The 19,082-nt window shown below is 36.1% G+C and overlaps 1 protein-coding gene across 1 annotated transcript; it reads left to right on the top strand.

Annotated features, from left to right (window-relative positions):
* Nucleotides 1-6,886: 6,886 nt before the first annotated feature.
* Nucleotides 6,887-18,463, top strand: LOC104902770 (uncharacterized). Its single transcript, XM_010690676.3, has 9 exons — nt 6,887-7,413; nt 10,201-10,411; nt 11,484-16,337; nt 17,505-17,550; nt 17,727-17,804; nt 17,896-17,953; nt 18,052-18,093; nt 18,211-18,294; nt 18,386-18,463. The coding sequence occupies exons 1-9, from the start codon at nt 7,156-7,158 to the stop codon at nt 18,461-18,463; spliced, it is 5,709 nt and encodes a 1,902-aa protein (XP_010688978.3). The 5' UTR covers nt 6,887-7,155.
* Nucleotides 18,464-19,082: the final 619 nt, after the last annotated feature.

The following is a 19,082-nucleotide window of genomic DNA, read 5'->3' as shown; positions in this document are numbered from 1 at the left end:
AAAGAATTAAGAAGACCAAGAAGAAAACTTGTATTAATTGCTTTTCATTAGACTACAATAGATGAGAGTGAGTAAGAATAACTCGGACTGAGTGAGAGGAAATGGGAATGAAAACTAATACATTAACCTATATTTATAGCAAATAAATTCTAACTAATCAGGTCGTCTGAGTGGTTATGTTTGAGATATCTGACATCATTTCTACTGGTTGTTGCAACCACCTAATTTTGATGCATGTGTTGGTTGACTGATTTAATAAGCTATGATGTCGCATATTCTTTAAGGGCTTGAATTTGCCTCCTCAATACATGTGATTTTGCTTCTTCTTGTTTTTTTTACTTATTATTTGTAACAACCGTTGAGTATATTACCTACTTTCAAGGGGTTGACTACTTGATCAAATACAATTAGATAACCAACTTGAATGCTATGTCCCTAATCGGGCTTAGGTGAAATTTCAACCACAACAATTGCCCCCAAATTTTGGTTTTAAAGATCACATTCTACAAAAGTGAAATTTTCTTCTTTGAAATACATACACATGATTCAGATAGTCGCCATCTTGGTCTGGCAAGTTGTCACCTTGCATGGAACTCTGAAGATGTCAATAACAAGTTGGAGATGCATTCCATGATGTCTTCCCTACTCGAGACAAGCTTATTGATATAAAAATAAAGATAGTGGAGAAGTTACGCCTCATGGAAGTGTCATGCCTAATGAAGATGAATGACAAAGATGTCACGTCTAATAGACACGTCGTCTTTTCTAGAAGGTCAACTAGAAGATGTCGGTCAACTGTAAGATGTAAGTCAACCAAGCAAGAGATGTTTTGGCTGTTAAGGCGAAAGTTGACGACGCAAAGTCTGATGACGTGGTGGATGGCATCTTGACTATTGTTCATGTGCATCAAGCCAACACTAGAGCAAATGCAGATGTTAGCAAACTAATGTAACGATTTTTGTCCTTGCAAGACAGATATATTGGGGATGACCCCCTTTTTTGCGTCTTTTTTTTGTTTTCGTCTTTATGTTCAAAGTTAGTCTACCGTATTAGGTAGCTTTCTTTGTTTGCGATGTGAATATGTGTAGTTGTCATTTGCAAAGTTGTCAAATTAGTTGTCATTTGCACTTGTAATTGTAGTTGCAGTTGAGTTGTCAGTTGTTAGTTGGTTTGATTTGATTTGCAGTTGTAGGTTGTATTTATAATTGTCATCCACACCTTGACCACTGCATAGTTGGCCAACTTGAAAATATCCAGAATGTATGGTTCAAGTGTCATGTCGAGCCCGTCCCGTAGAAGGTTAGGACTTCGACATCTTCCACCCGTCCCATAGAAGGTTAGGGTTTCTAGTTGTCCATAGTGTCTGCAGAACCAATGGTTAGAAGCATTGGCGTTGGTGCGGGCTACGCTCCTCTGATGCGTAAGTTAATAATGGTTATTAAAAGATAACTAAATTAATTAACAAAGATTAAAGTTAGAAATAATACCTTTTTCGATGTGTGGTATTACGACTTTTTGGGAGGTGTCTCATCTTGCTTGACAAGGGAGTATGCCCCTTGTCTTACCACCTTACTTACCTGGTAGGGTCTTTTCCATGTAGTTCCTACCAAAATTAGTGTTTTGAAAGACTTTCTTGAGGACCCAGTCACCTACTTGAAATGTTTTGATCCTGACATTTCGTTGTATTACGTGCCATACTTTGTTGATAGGCTACCATTCTGATTCTTGCCTTTCCCTCATCTCTTAACTGTATCTTAATCATGGGTAAGTTCAACATCATTTCCATCTCCAGTTATCAAACCATACCTTTCAGATGGGACTTGGAGCTCTGCTGGAATGACATCTTCACATCCATTAACTATGGAAAAGGGGGTGCGAATGGTCGCGTTCTTTAGAGTGGTACGATCTGGCTAGAGGACAAGTGGGGATTGCTCTGCATTTTCCTCTAGCAATATATTAAAATAATATTTTTTATATTATTTAATATATTGCTGCAGTTCTTTTCGAAAACCGCAGCAATATAGCCTTAAAAATATCTAAAGATGCTAGGGTTATAATTGAGCGCCTCTCACACGCCTGCTAGGGTTTTTTCATTCTTTCTCATCCTCTCTTTCACACATCTCTCCTCTCATGTTGTCACCATGGCGCCTCACCCTAAACTTTGTCTCACGCCTCTCAATTCACGCCTCTCTCATCTGCTCGCCTCACTCAAAATTCTTGTCTTTCCTCACGAAAACCTACAATTTGGGGCTTAAATTCTGCTCGGTGTTGCCCAGATTTTTATGTCGAATATGCCTAGATTTTTGGTCAAATTTGCCTAGTTTTTCAACATAATTTCGAAAAAGAAAAATAGTGATTTTGGTTTCGAATCTTCTGTTGATTTTTGGGTTCGAATTTGGGGACTTTTGTGTTAGAATTTGGGGCTGTTTTGGGGTTCGAATTTTCTACAGTGTCTGACACCGACGGCTTGTTCGTCTTGTTCGTCTCACAGGTCGGCACCTCTCTCTCTCTCTCTCAGCGGTCGACCTCTTTCTTTCGTCCTCACTAAGACACCATGGCGCACCTTTCCACCAACATCGTTCGTCGGATGTCAACGTCGTACGTCTCCACAAACGTTGTGCATCGTCGTTCGCAGATGGCTTAATTCAATCGACATGGCGCTTCATCTGGTGAAACCACCATGTCACCACACTAGGAGAAAAAGGACGATTTGCGTCCCCTGATTTGTGTTGCACAGACACGGAAGTGACGCAAAAAACCTATTTGCGTCGCATGCCAAAGAGCGTTTGACGCAAAAACGAGCAATATGACCTATTCTGTACTAGTGCCATGACCTATTGCTTCAATCGACATGGTGTTTCAATCGCCGTTCTTTTTTTTCTTTTTCTGTTTTTCTTTTCGTTTTTTTTTTCCTTTTTTTAGATCTGTTTGTTTAGGATTTTTTTAATTTTGAGTTTTTTATTTTTTTAATATATTTTTTGTTTTTGTTATATTTTTTGTAATTAGGCATTTAGTTGTAACCATTGTTTTTTTTATTATTTTTGCTTTTACTTTCTGATCTTTTGTAATATTTATGTAACTAGCTTTTTTTTATCTTTATATATTAATGAGATTCATATGTTATTTCATCTTCAGTTCGTTTGTAAATTTGGTGGATAGTGGAGTGTTAGTTGTGTGGTTTTATTCTTTTTAATTTAATTGCAAAATGCAAAAAATTTTTTTTTTTTGCCTGTACCAGGACCTATTGCCGCGGTTTTGGGCAACAAAAACAGCAATACACTAGGGGAAAAAACATAAAGGGCTGCGCAGGAAGGGCTGCGCTTTTCGTAAAAGCGCAGCCCTACTAGTGAAGGGCTGCGCTTTTTTAAAAAAGCGCAGCCCTACTAAGAAGAAGGGCTGCGCTTTTTAAAAAAGGCGCAGCCCTTCACTAGTAGGGCTGCGCTTTTTCAAAAAAGCGCAGCCCTTTGTAGGTAAGAAGGGCTGCGCCTTTTTGAAAAGCGCAGCCCTACTAAGTGAAGGGCTGCGCTTTTTTAAAAAGCGCAGCCCTTCTGCTTAGTAGGGCTGCGCTTTTTTAAAAAAGCGCAGCCCTTCCTGAAAAATTTTGAAATTTCGGAATCGCGCGCTTTGAAATATTGAGCGGGGATTCGTCAAATATATTATCCCTCATTCTCTCTCCTCTCTCACGTCCCTCATTATTCCTTTCCTCCTTATCTCTCACCCTCTCTTCTCTCTCATCTTCTCTTCTCTCTTAAAAACTCCCATAAACATTTGTCTCAAAAACCTTTTAAGTTTTTCGATTTGCACTAAACATGACGACGGAGTCCGATTGCCTATTGTGATACCTTTTCGGAAGCGGAACGAGCCAACAAGTCGAACTCACTGCTTTGCGGTGATGTTTAGGCTTTTTAAGCCATCCGAGTTCGTTTAAGCCTCCAAATAGCCATTTTAAGTTTTTCCGAAATTTTTTTTTCCTTTAAATTATGTATTTGGGTTTTGTTTTATGTATTTAAACATTATTAGGTTGTAGTTCTTGTATTTTTTCAGATCTATAATGTTCTTGTATACTTCTCTTTGTTTATATATTTTGATTAATGTTCTTGTATACTTCTCTTTGTTTATATATTTTGATTAATGTTCTTGTATACTTCTCTTTGTTTTGAATGTTATTCTTGTATACTTCTCTTTGTTTATTTTGATTAATGTTATTCTTGTATACTTCTCTTGTTTATTTTGATTAATGTTATTCTTGTATACTTCTCTTTGTTTATTTTGATTAATGTTCTTGTATACTTATTGTATACTTCTCTTTGTATATTAGTTTTTGTTCCTTTTTTTCATTTTCGTTTCATTCTTTTTATTGTTTTGGGTTTAGTATTTTCGTTTCGTTTCTCTTCTCTTCTGTTTAATTTCAGAAAATGTGAGATTATGAGTAAAAAAATGACAAAAAAAAAAATTTTTTTTTTTTTGTAGGTAGGAAGGGCTGCGCTAGTTAGGAAAAAGCGCAGCCCTTCTAGCCCAGAAGGGCTGCGCTTTTTCCTAACTAGCGCAGCCCTTCTGGGCTAGAAGGGCTGCGCTTTTTCCTAACTAGCGCAGCCCTTCTAGCTTAAGGGCTGCGCTTTTCTAGCGCAGCCCTACTTAAAAAGTGAAGGGCTGCTACTGAAAGGGCTGCTGTCAAAAAGCGCAGCCCTACATGCCTTTTTTAGCGCAGCCCTTCTTCATTTTTCCACTAGTGATAGACCAAAATATTATTGCGGTTCCTAGCCAAAACTGCAACAATACGTTGTACTTTTTTAATAAAAAATAAACCTATTGCTGGGGTTTTGGTAGGAACCGCAGCAATATCTTGGCCTATTATTGCGGTCAAAAACTGCAGCAATAGGTTAATTACCTATTGTTGCGTCCTTAATTGTTGCACGACCAAAACCGCCGTAATAGGCCACTTAATGACTGCAGCAATAGGCATTTATTCTACTAGTGCTTTTTCACCCACTAAGTTGCAATCACTATTTAGGCTATGTTCTTCTCAACTTATTAAATAATGTTTCAATAAAAATAAGTTTATTTCAACAAATATAAGTTTAATTTAGCTATGTTAATTTTACTAAAAATAAGTCCATTCTAAATAAGTTCAGCAAAAAAAAATTTTAAAGTTAAGTTAAGCAAATATAAACAGAGAATAATCGAGCCTTAAAGCATGTTACTTGAATAATTTTAACGCGATACATTAATCAATTTCAACTAGAATTAGGAAGGATACCTTCAAACTTAAGATTATTTTTAAATAAATCAAACTTCATATTAATATGAATAAATTAAACTTAAATGGATCCGATGCACACTAACTTAGTGTGCACCGGGTTAGTAATTGATATTAATTTTATTTAGTGAGCTTTACCAAAGATATAGTAAACTTATATACAATATAGTGGATTTTATTAATTAACGGAAAACATATTGTATAAAACTATATGCAACATAATGGATGAATCAATTAACATGTTTTAACTAGAGTTGATCATTTTGGCCCGACCCAACCCAATTTTGGGCAGAACTTTTTTCCCGACCTGGTTTTTTTTTTGCTTTGGGCGGGCTTTGGGCAAGCTTAAGATGACTTTTTAGTCTATTTTTTAGCTCGGCCCAATTTTGACCCGAAAAGCCCGCTCATTTTGGCCCGAAATAGCGAACTTTGAGCACAATTGTTTTGGCCTGGCCCGTCCAATGGACAAATTTTTTTAGGCGTGGCCCGATCCATGATCACCTCTAGTTTTAACACGCAGGAAGATCAAAGTTGCGTAGTATATATATCATGACACGTGTTCAAACATATATAATGATGTCGTTTATGTATGATATAGTGAGTGTATGAATGATATATTGAGTTTCTGCATGATATATTATGTATCTGAATGATATAGCGAGTACCTGCATGATTTGGTGTGTGTATGAATGATATAATGAGTTTATACATGATATAGTTAATCTATGAATAATATAGTGAATTGTTTAGAAATGATGTAATGTTGTTGTTTGATATACTCCCTCCGTCCCAAAATATAGTTCTCATTTCCCTTTTTTCACGGTAACTTATGCAAGTAGAATCTAAGAGAGATAGTAAAGATTTTTTGTTTATTTAAATAAATGTTGTATGGGAAAAGATGATTTTAAGAGAGATAGTGGAGAATAATTGGTGAAAGAGCATTACTTATAACATTTTGGTTGAATAAACAAAGGAAAAAAACAAATTTCAAGAAGAAAATAAATGATGAGACACGATTTTTCTAGACAAATTACGGAAAAATGTGGAACTAAATATGAAAATGGGAACTATATTTTGGGACACCCAAAATGGAAATGGGAACTATATTTTGGGACGGAGGGAGTAATATGTTTTTGAATGATATACTAGGTTTTTGCATGATATAGTTGATAATGATACATGCTTTTGCCCTAGTGCACAGTAATATTAACGTGAATCTGGTCCACACAAGTCAGATTGTAATATGAAGACACCCCAAATTTTAAATTTACACAATTTTTTCTAACTTAATTGATGAAAGTGTAGCAATTTCAACTCTTTTTTTTGCTTGTTATCTAACGAGTAACAACACTTGAAAAGTTGATATATTAATTTTACCTTTGCCCTTCTTAGAAATATACTTCCTCCGATAGACTTGCCCTCTTTTTTTTTCCACTTTACCTCTACCTACCCCAATTTTATATTGAAATTGATGAAAAAAAGTGTTATAAATAAAACAAAAAAAGTGTTATAAAAATCTATCGATATTTGAAAAATTATTCAAATAAAAAAATTGAAAATTACATCAAATCTTAACAAACCAAAATTTCCAAGATTCAAAAGCTACATTTTCCAACCCTATTCTTTACCTCCCTTTTCCATTTATCATATGATCACATCTTCCTCTCAAAGGAACTACACAGTAAACACTAAACAGTAGCAGTGAGTTGAAAATCCAGAGACTGTGGCCGGCGGTTATATCGAGCACATACACACTGACCCACCCACTCCTACTTCACGACTACCAACACAGTTATTCACTATTTTCTCCAACTTGTCAAATCCTACTGAAACTACTAAACTTCTCTTTCTTTCTTCTTCATTATTCCCTTATTCTCACCAAAAAAAAAACTCCCTAAATGAACCAGCAAATCCTTTCACAACGGTCAACGAAAATGGTGAAAACAAAGATGAAAGACAAAACAGGCCACAAAAGTAGCCCAAATATTGTAGCAGAAATAGCAGCAAGATATCATATAGAAGAATTGAGGAAGAAAAAGTTCTCAATTGGGTCAAAAGAGGTTAACCCACTTACGCAGGATTTACACCATGCTGTTACATGCCTCTCTGCTGAACTTTACACTAAACATGTTCATTTTCTCATGGAACTCATTCAGGTCTTCTTTTTTTACTCTAATATGTTCAAAGATTCTTACTTTACTCTCACTTGCATGTTTTTTTTCCCTTAAGATGGTGTTTTTTTTACCGCCATTTATTAGTGCCTACACAATGTGACGGAGTTTAGGTTTTGTGTGAAGTAGAAGTTTTAAGTAAACAACAGTATAATGTTTTCGCTTTTTGCATGTTTTGATTATGTCAACCAAATAAAGAAAACAAGTTTTTTGCTTTTCTTTTTTAATGGAGTATATTCATGTTGACATTCAATTTGATTGAGACTATTTTTTTTCTTTTTAATGTGGAATAGGGTTTTTGAAGTTTGGATTCATGTTGTTGGTTATGTTTACTCTTAAGTGGGCCCTGAGATTCCTTTGTGGAACTAAACGCTGGTCGAATGTTGAAGAATCAAAGATTAAATTTTCTTTCATTTTACTTTTATACTCCCGGTCTTTATTTGCTTACCTCTTTTCTTTTGCAGAGTTTTGTGGGTCATAGAAACAAAGTGAAACTATTATTTTGTATTAAAGTTGAATGTATGTGTGATGAAAATAGAAATAAAAGAAAGAGGTAAACTAATAAGAGACATCCCAAAAAGAAAGATAGATAAACTGATAAAGATCGGAGGAAGTACTTTATAAGGAGTTTTTAAGAAAGGTGGAGAGAAAGTGGGAGATCACCACAGCTTGAGTAAAAACAAAAACATTTGTTAAAGAAAAAGTATGCGTAATTTAAAGGAGCTGTCGTTTCATTTCCTCGGTGTACAAACTTTGTACGTCAAAGGGCATTATTGTAAATATTGTAAATAAGATGTTACTAGCTAATACTCCCTCCGTCTTTTTTTAGTTGTTACATTTTGTTATCTTCGGGTGTCTTAATTTACTTGTTACATTTGCTATGTATTTCTACTTTTAAGGGGGTACTTACATATCATTTACCTTTATACCTTTGTCTTCATTACATAAAAAGACAACTACTTTATACTTTATTGCTCTACTTTCCAATGGTTTTCACATGTTTATTTGACAATTGTGCAAAAGTAAATGTAACAACTAAAAAAAGACGAAGGGGAGTATTAAGTTGTAAGGGTCAAATATTTAGGTGTGGTCAAATATTATTGTACATCATGAAGATTAATTGGCAATTTCCCATTTTAAAGGAGAAAGTGAGAGATTACCTATTTTTAAGGGTATTTTTTGGGGTGAAAGAACTCTATCTATGGTATGTAGCAAGTATTGTGGCAATTCCATCTTAGAGGAGTGTAACAAGTATTTTGAAATAGAGAGTGTATATAACGCAAGAAATTGGTATGAATATGGTTGAGTTTCTTTACCTTTCTTTTTTGACCATATCTGAAGTTATTGGATCTTATTGGAACGTATATGAACTTATTTAAGCTTTATTTATTAGGTGAAGAAACTTATTTGAACATATTAAAACTTACTAGAAAGTATTATCACTTATTAGAGGTGAAGCTCCTTATATGTTTTTGTTTATAATTTTGCACTTGGATTAAGAAAAGAGATTACATGTATATAAAAAATAAAAGAATTGCAATGTGGTAGAGAACAAAAAGGATAAGAGAAGCTGTTGCAATTGTGAGTAAAATTGGTTGATGTGATGGAGCGAGTAAATAAGAATTCTTAGATTATACGTGGGAGTATAATTTATAACATGGTTTCCATTTATTTTCCTTTCAGTTTTCATTATATTTGTATGATCTTTTATCATGCCAGAATGTTCTATTATGGGGTGTTCTCTTATCAGTAATTGTATGTTTCTTCATGATTAAAGATCACATATGTTAAATTCTTTTAAGCCGAACTTCAGGTGCTCTGGGGAGCATGATGCAAACTATGCTTAATGCTCCATTGGATAAAATGTAAGATGCCAGAATATATCTTTGCTAAAATGAAGAACCAGATGATTATTTTAAGATAGCTAAAATCTCAAACTTGAAACTATTAAGGGACACTGGGAAGTGGGAATGGTTTATTTGCGGGTAAAATAATGTTTGTGTTTTTTTCACTTGAGTTTCAAGTTGTTAACTTTTCACCCTTGATTTAACTAGTCAATACTAATAGGTGAACTTATTGTTGGGATACCCAACCATCCAAGTTCAGTAGTGGAGAACGAAGCCTTAGTTTTCCTTCAATGTTTTTCAAATGCTGCTGTTCGTATTGTGTTTATAACTTACATTAAGTTAAACTGTTTGAGCTGCATTTTCTTGGTTCATGATGTGTATGGCCTTACGCACAAAGTTATAACTTACATTAAATTAATACCTTTTTTGTATTAAGTAATTCAAGGCTCAGCTTTCATCCCTCCCATATCTATAGCAAAGTTTTAGGATCCTATGTTATATTTTGACATTTTAGATCAAGTATTGTTTCTTTTACGTTTTAGTTTAAAATTCAATAGTCTCCATCTGTGAATTAAATGGTGCTGAACTGGTTTCTGGAAGTAAATACTATGCGAGAGGAATTAGACTGGACTGACATTTTGACATGGTAAATGGAAACCGAAGTTTTTGTATAAGTGAATTCAATTAATTTGCAGATTTAGTGAATATGAGGAGAATGGTTGAAGATAAATAGGAAGAGGCAAACTATAGTTGAAGGTGTTTCTAGTGTAGGCCTTCTCGCCTTCTTTTGACCTTTTTTCAAATCTTGGTTTCTACGGAAACAGTGTCTCCTAGTAGTACTAACAGCTATTCTTGTAAATGTTGTCAAAGAAGGATGAGTAGTTCTCTTACAACTCAACACTTTATGCTTGCTTTGTCATTACAGAATGCAGAGGATAACCAATATGAAGATGGTGTTGAACCCACCCTTGAGTTTGTACTAACAAACCAAGACATAACTGGATGTGGAGCTACAGAGACTCTTTTAGTTTTGAATAATGAGGTGGGCTTTTCAAGGCAAAATATGGAGTCCATTTGTAGTGTGGGGAGGTCCACTAAGAAAGGCAAGAGAAACAAGGGCTTCATTGGTGAAAAAGGTAAGGGAGAAGACGAGTTAGCTTTTGATCTCCTCCATTCTTGTTAGAGAACTTCTACTTATGTGCATGAATGTATGTGATAGTATCCTGATGCCAAATTATTGTATAATTGTTTTGTGCATCATGTATTTTAGTCTGGTTTATAGCAGAGGCTGTGTGATCAGCTTAGCTACTACATACTATGTCTTTCCAGTTTCCACATATCTGACATACTGCAATGTGAAAAGAAAATTTCGTGGTGGACCTTAAATTTCATACAACATTCATTTCAGTTTTCCGAGTTTTCATACTTGATGATGAGTTAGAAACATCGTACTAAGTTTGGTTCTCTGTTACATTGGACAATCAAACAGAGAATTACTAATGTCTTTGTGACAACATTTTGTTAGCAATGGTGTCTAGAGTGTAATGGATCATATATAGGTCCGTTTCTAGATCAAGGATATAGCTTATCAGTTTCTGTGAGTACAAAAAATTGATGAACATTTGTCTGTGACAATGAAGTCTTATCCTGCTAGATAAGAAGGTGGCCTAGAGTAAATATTCCCCCGTTTTCTTAACTTGTGTATTATCTCCCCCTGTAGCAAGTGCAACCATTCCAACTCTAATAATTTAAATGTTCAAAGCTTATCGTCGGCATGGGGGTTTTAACTTCCGAAGCAAGGTTTATTCTCATTTGGTTCACCTTTAGATAGGGTCGATTGCAGGACTATGCTAAACATCTAGAAAACTGTATTATCTTCCCCCTACACTCCCAAAAAAAAAAGGTACCACCTTAAATAAAAGACTGATTATGGAGACTTTTATGTTAAGACAATTTCCAAAATAGTTGTCCCAAGCTCTTGTTAGATGGTCATAGTTAATTGATTACAAATAGTGATTCCATTGTGAAATATGTTCTCACTATTGCCTATGGGCTAAACTTCTTACTGGTGCACCTCATTTTTGGGAAATGTGCGATTAAATGATCAATTGATAATTCCAGCAGTGAGTTGCAAATCTAATTTGTGTTCTGTGATCATTTAGTACCATTATAGAGACTAACAGAATACTGTGGTAAATTTTATTGCAGGAATCGGGTTTAAAAGTGTCTTTTTAGTAAGTAAACTACCACATGTTGTTAGCAATGGTTACAAGGTGAGATTCAGTGAAGAACCAAACAAGGACTGTGGTATTGGATATATAGTCCCTGAGTGGATATCTGATGAATCCTTTGTCTCTAGAATAAAAATAGCATATGAATCAGATGTCTTACCTACAACGACAATTGTCCTCCCACTAAAGACTGATAAGGTGAATCCTGTGAAAGAGGAATTGTCATCACTTCACCCTGAACTACTTTTGTTTCTGTCCAAATTAAGACGGTTGTATGTGCATGAGAATGGACGTGATTTAAAGAAAATAGATAGTGTGACTGCTATATCCATAGTGAGCGAAACCAATCATGTTGCTTCAAGAGAGAAAGCTGCAGATTCAAGAGTCATTCATCTCTCAGTTAAGGAGAAGCCAGATGCTCCAGAAGAGAAGTGTCAGTATTACTTGTGGAGACAAGCATTCCCAGTGACACCTGAAGCTAAAGTCAGTGGAAGAGCCAATGTAGAAGAATGGAGTTTGTCACTTGCCTTCCCGTTTGGCAAGAGGCTAAAAAGGGGGACCTCTGCAGTTGGTGTATTTGCGTTCCTCCCCACTTCTATGGCCACAAACTTTCCATTTGTTATTCAGGCGGATTTCATCCTGGCTTCTTCACGAGAATCTATTGTATTTGATAGTATATGGAACAAGGGAATTCTTGAATGTGTACCTTTGGCATTTGTAAATGCTTTTAAATCTTGTGTCAAAGGACCACCATTATTTACTTCCTGCGCACAAGCATTTGAGTTTTTGCCGTGTCATGCTTCGCCATTTCCTGAACTCAACAAAGTCAGAGAAACAATTCGAGAGAAGTTGAGTAATGCTTCGATTGTACCTCGTGAAACGTTTAGTGATGAGATGGCTTTCTGCAGGCCTTCGGATGCTGTGAGAATCCAGCCAAATTTCCGAGAGATTTTAACCAAGATGAAGGAAGGAGGTGTTTCTTTGGCTGGCATTTCTCTCATGAAATCATCTCTCGTGCATTCTTCTCTTGATAAAGATGAGTACTATGCAAGTCTGGATTATCTTGGTGTTCAACAGAGACAAGATTGGTATAAAGAATGCTTTGCTGCTTGTAATCTTATCGCAAAATCTTCTAATGATATGTATGTTGATCTCTTGTACTTTGTTAGTGGCAATATGAGTTACTTCTCTGATACCAACATTCCTTTGATCAAGTTCACCAATGGAATGGGTAAGGTAAGGTTGTGCAGTGTTGCTAATATCAAAGGGGGCCTTAAAATTCGATATGGTTTACAACCTGAACTTCATGCTTGGCTTCAGAAATGTAATATGGAATTTGGTTGCCCCAATAGGTTGTTTTTCTTACCCAATTCCATACAGAATGCTCTTACTGTGCTCCCAAAGGGTAAAACAATTTGGAATTGGCTTTACTCGTATGCAGGCATAAGATCTTGTTCCGTTGTTGATTATACCTATGAGCTTTGTCTTTATGAACCACATAAAATGCAAGATAAGTATGCTGTGGTTGCTTTATCTCAGTTTCTCTATCACTCAAAACTCAAGAACTTTTTATCAGAATCAAATGTTTGTTCACTCTTGCAAACCATGCCTATCATTGATGGATCTGGAAGAGTTAGAGTGCAGAGGAACGTGACCCTTGTACCTGCATCAAGAAGTAAGTGGTCTAAGTTATTTGGGCCTCGTAATCCATTCTTACAAGAGAATTATGTTGATATAGGGGAAGCTTATGCTGCAAGTGGTCAATTTGCTGGAGAACATACTCCTGAAAACATGCTTCTTAGTTTTCTGGTGGCCCATGCTGGAGCCAAGGACCTGCCTGAAATACGACTTCCAAACTTGCCTCTTCAGATAGCATCCTCTGAAATGACTGAGGAACAGGTCTTCTTACTGTTGGATTGGATCAGGTTTAACAAAACTAGGGGTGGGGACTTGCCAGAAAGATTTATTGAGAGCATACGTTCTGGCCCATGGATGAAGACAAAAAGTGGAGTGGATTGTCCCAGAAATTGCACTATTCCTAATGAAACCGGAAAAGCAGTACTAGATATGATGAAAGATGTTCTCACTGGTTTTTCTATTGTGGACGAGGATTTCTATGGCGATCAGATTAGTTTATACACAGATGAGCTCAAGTTTCTTGGTGTTCAATGTGGGATAAATGGTGTCCAGAATGTTGTGATGGACCGTTTCAAGCTTTTGGCTGTTTCTGCAATGAAGAGAGACACGGCATATTCTCTTCTTTTGTTCATTGGCTTCTTGAACAAAAGGGAAATGCTAGATAAGGAATGGGTACTGTATATGAGCCAAGGAAGATGGCTAAAGACTTACAGATGCTATGCTGCTCCTAGTGAATCAGTATATTTCCTGTCAGATTTGGAAGCTGAAGCTGCATCATTGATGACAACTCTACATGTTCTTGATCGAAATTTTTATGGAGGAAAACTTTCTTCATTTCTCGATGAATTGAAGATATTAGGTCTCATATCTGAGTCAGAGGTGTTTACACTGGCTGTGGAAAATTTTTCATTTCCAGAGGACTTGTCATTCTTGGCTCCTCATTGTGGTTTATTCATACTTAAATGCTTGAGATACGTGGAATTCCCAGCTGCACCTTTTGCTGAGAAGGTACGAGGTGTTCCTTGGCTGAAAACATGCATTGGCTTCAAATGCCCTTCAGCAGCTATTCTTTATGAACCAGAGTGCGCACCTCTGCTAGAAATTGTAAAGGTTCCGATAATTGATGCGGCCTTTTATGGGAATGAAATCCAGTTATATGTGGACGAACTCATAAAATTAGGAGTTGCTGTTGAATTTACTGATATATTAGTGATATTAGCCAATGAAATGAAGATGAAATTTTCATCTCCGGAAGCTTCTGGCCAATTGATAGCGCTTCTGCAGTGTGTTGCAGAAATGAAGAAATCTGATACTTCTGTATTGCATGAAATGTGTAAGTTCTTGAGTGAGGAGGAAATCATAAAGACCCGTCATGGTTACAAGAAGCCTAAAGAGTGTATACTTTTCAATTCAAAGTGGGCATCAATTTCGCTCTTTGTGGATCTTCCTCTTATTGATGATTCTCACTATGGAATCAAAATATATAGTCTCAAAGATGAAATGAAGATGTTAGGTGTGTTGAGCAGCTTGGAAGAAGGTGCTACATTTGTTGCCAGAGGGCTGAGCCAACCAATTGAACCAGGGCTTCTCACAGCTGAAGGCACGCTTTCATTGCTAGAAACTCTTAATATTTTGATGGCTGATGGTAGTGAAGACCCTTGTCTCGATGCTTTCATTCAGAACATCATGAGAAGTGAGTTCCTTATGACAAGCCGTGGATATAGATTGCCAAAGGACTCTATCCTCTTTCAACCCACTTGGAATGAGATACTTGATCCGACCGATGCTCCTTTCATTGATGATAAGCATTATGACACTCATATGTCTGTTTTTATTCATCAACTGAGAAAAATTGGTGTTAAGGTTGATCCTGAGGAGATCTGCTTGGCACTTTCACTCTCGCTTCCATTATTATCTGAAACTCTTCCAATCAAACATATATATGGCTTTCTGAAAGAATATCAATGGAGACCTGACTCTTCAGGAACTGCTGATTTTCAGATCTGGATACCTGCAAAAGAGGCATTTAGCGAGGGAAAATGGGTGGATTCCAAGCTTTGTGTGCTTCATGACAAGGCCGATCATTTTGCGCCTATTTTATATTCTCTGGAAACATACTATGAAAAAGAGTTGCTCCCATTCTTCCATACTGCATTTGGAGTCATAGAATGTCCTTCGACAAATCACTTCTTGCAAATTTGGAACCTCTGGGAGTCTAGGGAGACCCATGAAATCTTGGAACATGAATGCTGCTTCTTTTGGGATTACATTCTCAAGAACTGGAATCCAGAAATGGAGGATACCGTTAAGGAAAAGGTAGTCAAAGTACCTGCCAGGTTATTAGATGGCAACATTCTTCTAGTGAGCAAAGAAGACGTGGTTGTTCCAGATGACCTGTGGCTGAAAAAAATGTTTCTGAGCTCTGAAGATTCTCCTTTATTTGTGTGGCTACCTAAGAGCAATGTTGTCTCTGCTGTTCCCCCATCAAGATTATGTGCAGTTTACTATGCTCTTGGCGTGAGAAGATTATCTGATAGTGTAAAATGCAGTGTGAATATCATGCCATCTTTAGATGAACCCAGTAGAGTTGATATGAAGAATAAGCTCATTGTGAAAGGTTTAATTGAAATAATATTAGGGTTCCTCGCCTGTAAGATTCACATGGCTGCTAGGGAGAGGCATGAAGCCGTAAATTTGTTGCTAAGCCTTTCTGTTTTTGAGAGTAATGAGAACATACAAGTCTTGTACCAATTACTCTTGGGTGCTGAGAGGTGTCTTGAGAAAGAATTAGTGAAATTGGTTCATTGGGACAAAAAGTCCCAGCAGTTGTTTATCGATGTGTCAGTTGCTGAAAATCAGAAGGCCAGCCCTGAGTTTGTGAATTTCTTTGCTACAGAAATTTCAGAAGGATTACTGCTACAAGAGAAAGCATCTGTTGTTAATGACCTCCGCAATCTAATCCAGATGGGTTTTCTGTTCGAATTTGAGGAGCATTCAATCCAGTTTTTGCTTACCAGAGAAAATATTGAGGTTTCAATTGAAGATGAGGAGTTTCTCGCTCGTGCCTTCTTAATTAGTGACGGTTCATGTGCCCCAGGTCCTCGAATACAGGATTCTGCTCAGCTGGAAGAATCGGTTCCTATCACGCCTATTTTATCCCAGCGTGTAAAGAGAAGAAGATTGAATGAGACAGGTACAAGAAATCTCATATTGTTAAGATAACTGCATCTAGGGTGTATATATTTACTTATCCACTATAATTTATTGTTTACCTGTATTGTATTTCCACTTCCTATCTCATGGTCACCCATGATTAATATCTTGAGTCATATATTTTTTAAATGCACAGCTAAACAAGTTTAACAAAATCTCACATGATAATATTTTCTTAAAATTATAATTCCTCCATTCTATAATAATTGCAACATACCACATTGACATATTTTTTAAGAAACTCATGTGAGAGGAGAGAGAAAGAGATATAGATAGAAAGCAGAACCCATGTGATAGGAGAGAGAAGATATTACCAAATAAGGAAATGTTGCAATCAAGATGAAACTTCCAAATAAGGGAAGTTGCAATTAGAAAAGAAAGGAGGAAGTATTAATAATAAAACTCAGTCAAAGCTTACAAATTTGTTCCTTGAAAAAAGTTGTGGACAATCATTTGCTAATAGAGGAAATACTTTCAGTTGAAATGACAAAAATTGGACTCCATATTGCATGTAAATCTAGAAGAGTACAGTAGGTAGTACTTTCAGAAAGAACACTGTATCTACACAAAAGTTGTATGCACACTTTTATCTATTCTTATATTTCTATGGAGTTGTTTAGCTATCTTGTTTAGCAGTCGGATCCGTTTCTGCAATTTAAGACCACCTTTATGCTATGAAGTACTATGTGGCTGATGCTTGACTACTCTAAATTGGTATAGACATATGGATACTACCGTTCAGGTTGGAAATGGAAACTGTGACACTTTCCTACATGTATATACAAATATAAGGAGGTATCCTTGTCTCGATATCTTAGAAGTTGAGAAAATTCCATGTCAGGCCCTTGGAGCCATACCGGATTCTGAAACCTGTATAATGGTCCAGTTTCTATGCATTTGCTTCCTTGAACTTTTTTTTTAAAAAGAAATTATTCTAGCATAGATTGGGTAATCAGATGTAAGAGTCTGAACTTTTCTATAAAACAGATGTTACTGCTTAACTGTAAGTAGAAAGAAAGAGCAGATTTCTCCTAAGAAAGAGCACTGCGGAAAGAACTCTTATGCAGTTACCTACTTCCGTATTCCCCCTTCAAAGTTTCTTTTTGTTAACTGTGTATTACTAATCAGTTTCTGTGTTTGTTTTCAGCAAGAAGTCGTGGGAAATCAAAGTCTGATTCCAAACATGATGCCAGGTGAGTGATTGTCATATACTTCAAGTTTTTTCCATGCATGTTTCATCATTTTCAACTTGTGTGAGAGATATAACTTCTCTTCTCAGAGAACTTGAGAAGTTTTTTTCCTTAAACACTTGCTTTACTGTAATTTTTGATTGATGGTTTTAGATTGCACACTCTTCTTAATACCACAGGTTGTCATCTAAGATGCAAGTGGAAGCAAAGAATCTCATCAAGCCAAAGAAGCCTCCTTCAATCTTTTTTGCCTTCCTGTATGCATCTTATATCTATCAACTGGTTAAGCTCAGTGTTTTATTTTTTTGCTACAATGATGTCAATATTCTGTTCTCTTTCATGACAAAGGGAAAAGTTCAGAACGCAGAACAAACTGAAGCACTATGATACTAAATCAGTTCCTGATGTGAGTCTTTCTTAGCATTTATATATTCATCTAAAATTGTCAGACATCCTTCCCGGATCAATTATCCACCATTGTTCTCTGTCTGGGTTTATGACCAGGTATCCAGAGCTGCTGAGAAGTGGAGAGCTATGTCCGATCTTGTGAGTTGTGTCTTGACATTTTTTGACTTGAACTTGCCTGATATTAAATTTTATCCTGAATTTAGGTATGATTTTACTTAATTTATTCCTAAAAACTAGAGCATGATATTGATGCAGGAAAAGGCCCCTTATGCGGAACTGGTTGAGCAAAAGAAGGCAGAATATAAAAGAGAGTTGGAAGCATACAACAAGAGATTGGCAGTAGTTCCTCGCTTTGTTTTCTTATAAGTCTACATATTAATTTGTTTAATCTAGCCAACTTATAACTGTTGATGGGTTGCTCATTTGAAAGGATGAACGTCATGGGACATGCGTGAAGGAGGAGTCACTATCTGATGGTAGAAAGGAGGAAGCTGTCGGAACAAGGTAGTGGATCTAAACCTGTCCTCTCTTGATCTGGTGGCCCGGGTCAGTGATGAGGGATTCACTGAACATCAAAGTTGTTTTTTTACTTGTTATTCATATTAGGGAGATAGTTATGAAAACCATATGATCACTCGAGATGGTTACAATTTATTCACATAACATTGATAAGTCAACATTTGTGTTATATACTAAAGATGGTTGTTACAGTTTATTGTATTCTAGTGAGCTGAAATTTGTGTAAAACTCACAATATTCGTTCTTTTGTCTTGTAAAATTGTCCATACAAGGCTCATTTAGGAAGAGAGCTGTGAATTTGGAGCTTCACTTTTTTTTGAAGGATGTGACTAGGAGAGTCAAGCCTCCATCAGTACAAGGTACAAAGCTTAAAAACTCTTTCAGCATTTATCTTTTAATTATTTTGTAAAACCGCTTGATTACTTTTAGTATTAACTATTACTCCCTCCATTTCATTTTAATCTACACACTTTGACATTTTACACTATTCGCAAATTTCACTTAGACCATCATTTGTGATTTATACGCGGATGAAAATATAATCATGTGGGATCTTGTTAGATTCATCATAACATGTATTTTGTTAATATGTACTTTTTATAATTTTT

This window comes from Beta vulgaris, chromosome 1 (genome assembly GCF_026745355.1).
Source record: "Beta vulgaris subsp. vulgaris cultivar EL10 chromosome 1, EL10.2, whole genome shotgun sequence".
Taxonomy (NCBI): Eukaryota; Viridiplantae; Streptophyta; class Magnoliopsida; order Caryophyllales; family Amaranthaceae; genus Beta; species Beta vulgaris.
Note: the sequence above shows the minus strand (reverse complement) of the source record. Positions and strands in the feature narration are given on the sequence as shown.

What these genes read in the sequence shown, in the direction of transcription:
- LOC104902770 (XM_010690676.3), top strand. Translation starts at nt 7,156, where the DNA reads ATGAACCAGCAAATCCTTTCACAACGGTCAACGAAAATGGTGAAAACA. An exon ending in GGGCTTCATTGGTGAAAAAG is followed by an intron (nt 10,412 to 11,483) that starts GTAAGGGAGAAG and finishes ATTTTATTGCAG; the next exon opens with GAATCGGGTTTAAAAGTGTC. An exon ending in ATACTAAATCAGTTCCTGAT is followed by an intron (nt 17,954 to 18,051) that starts GTGAGTCTTTCT and finishes GTTTATGACCAG; the next exon opens with GTATCCAGAGCTGCTGAGAA.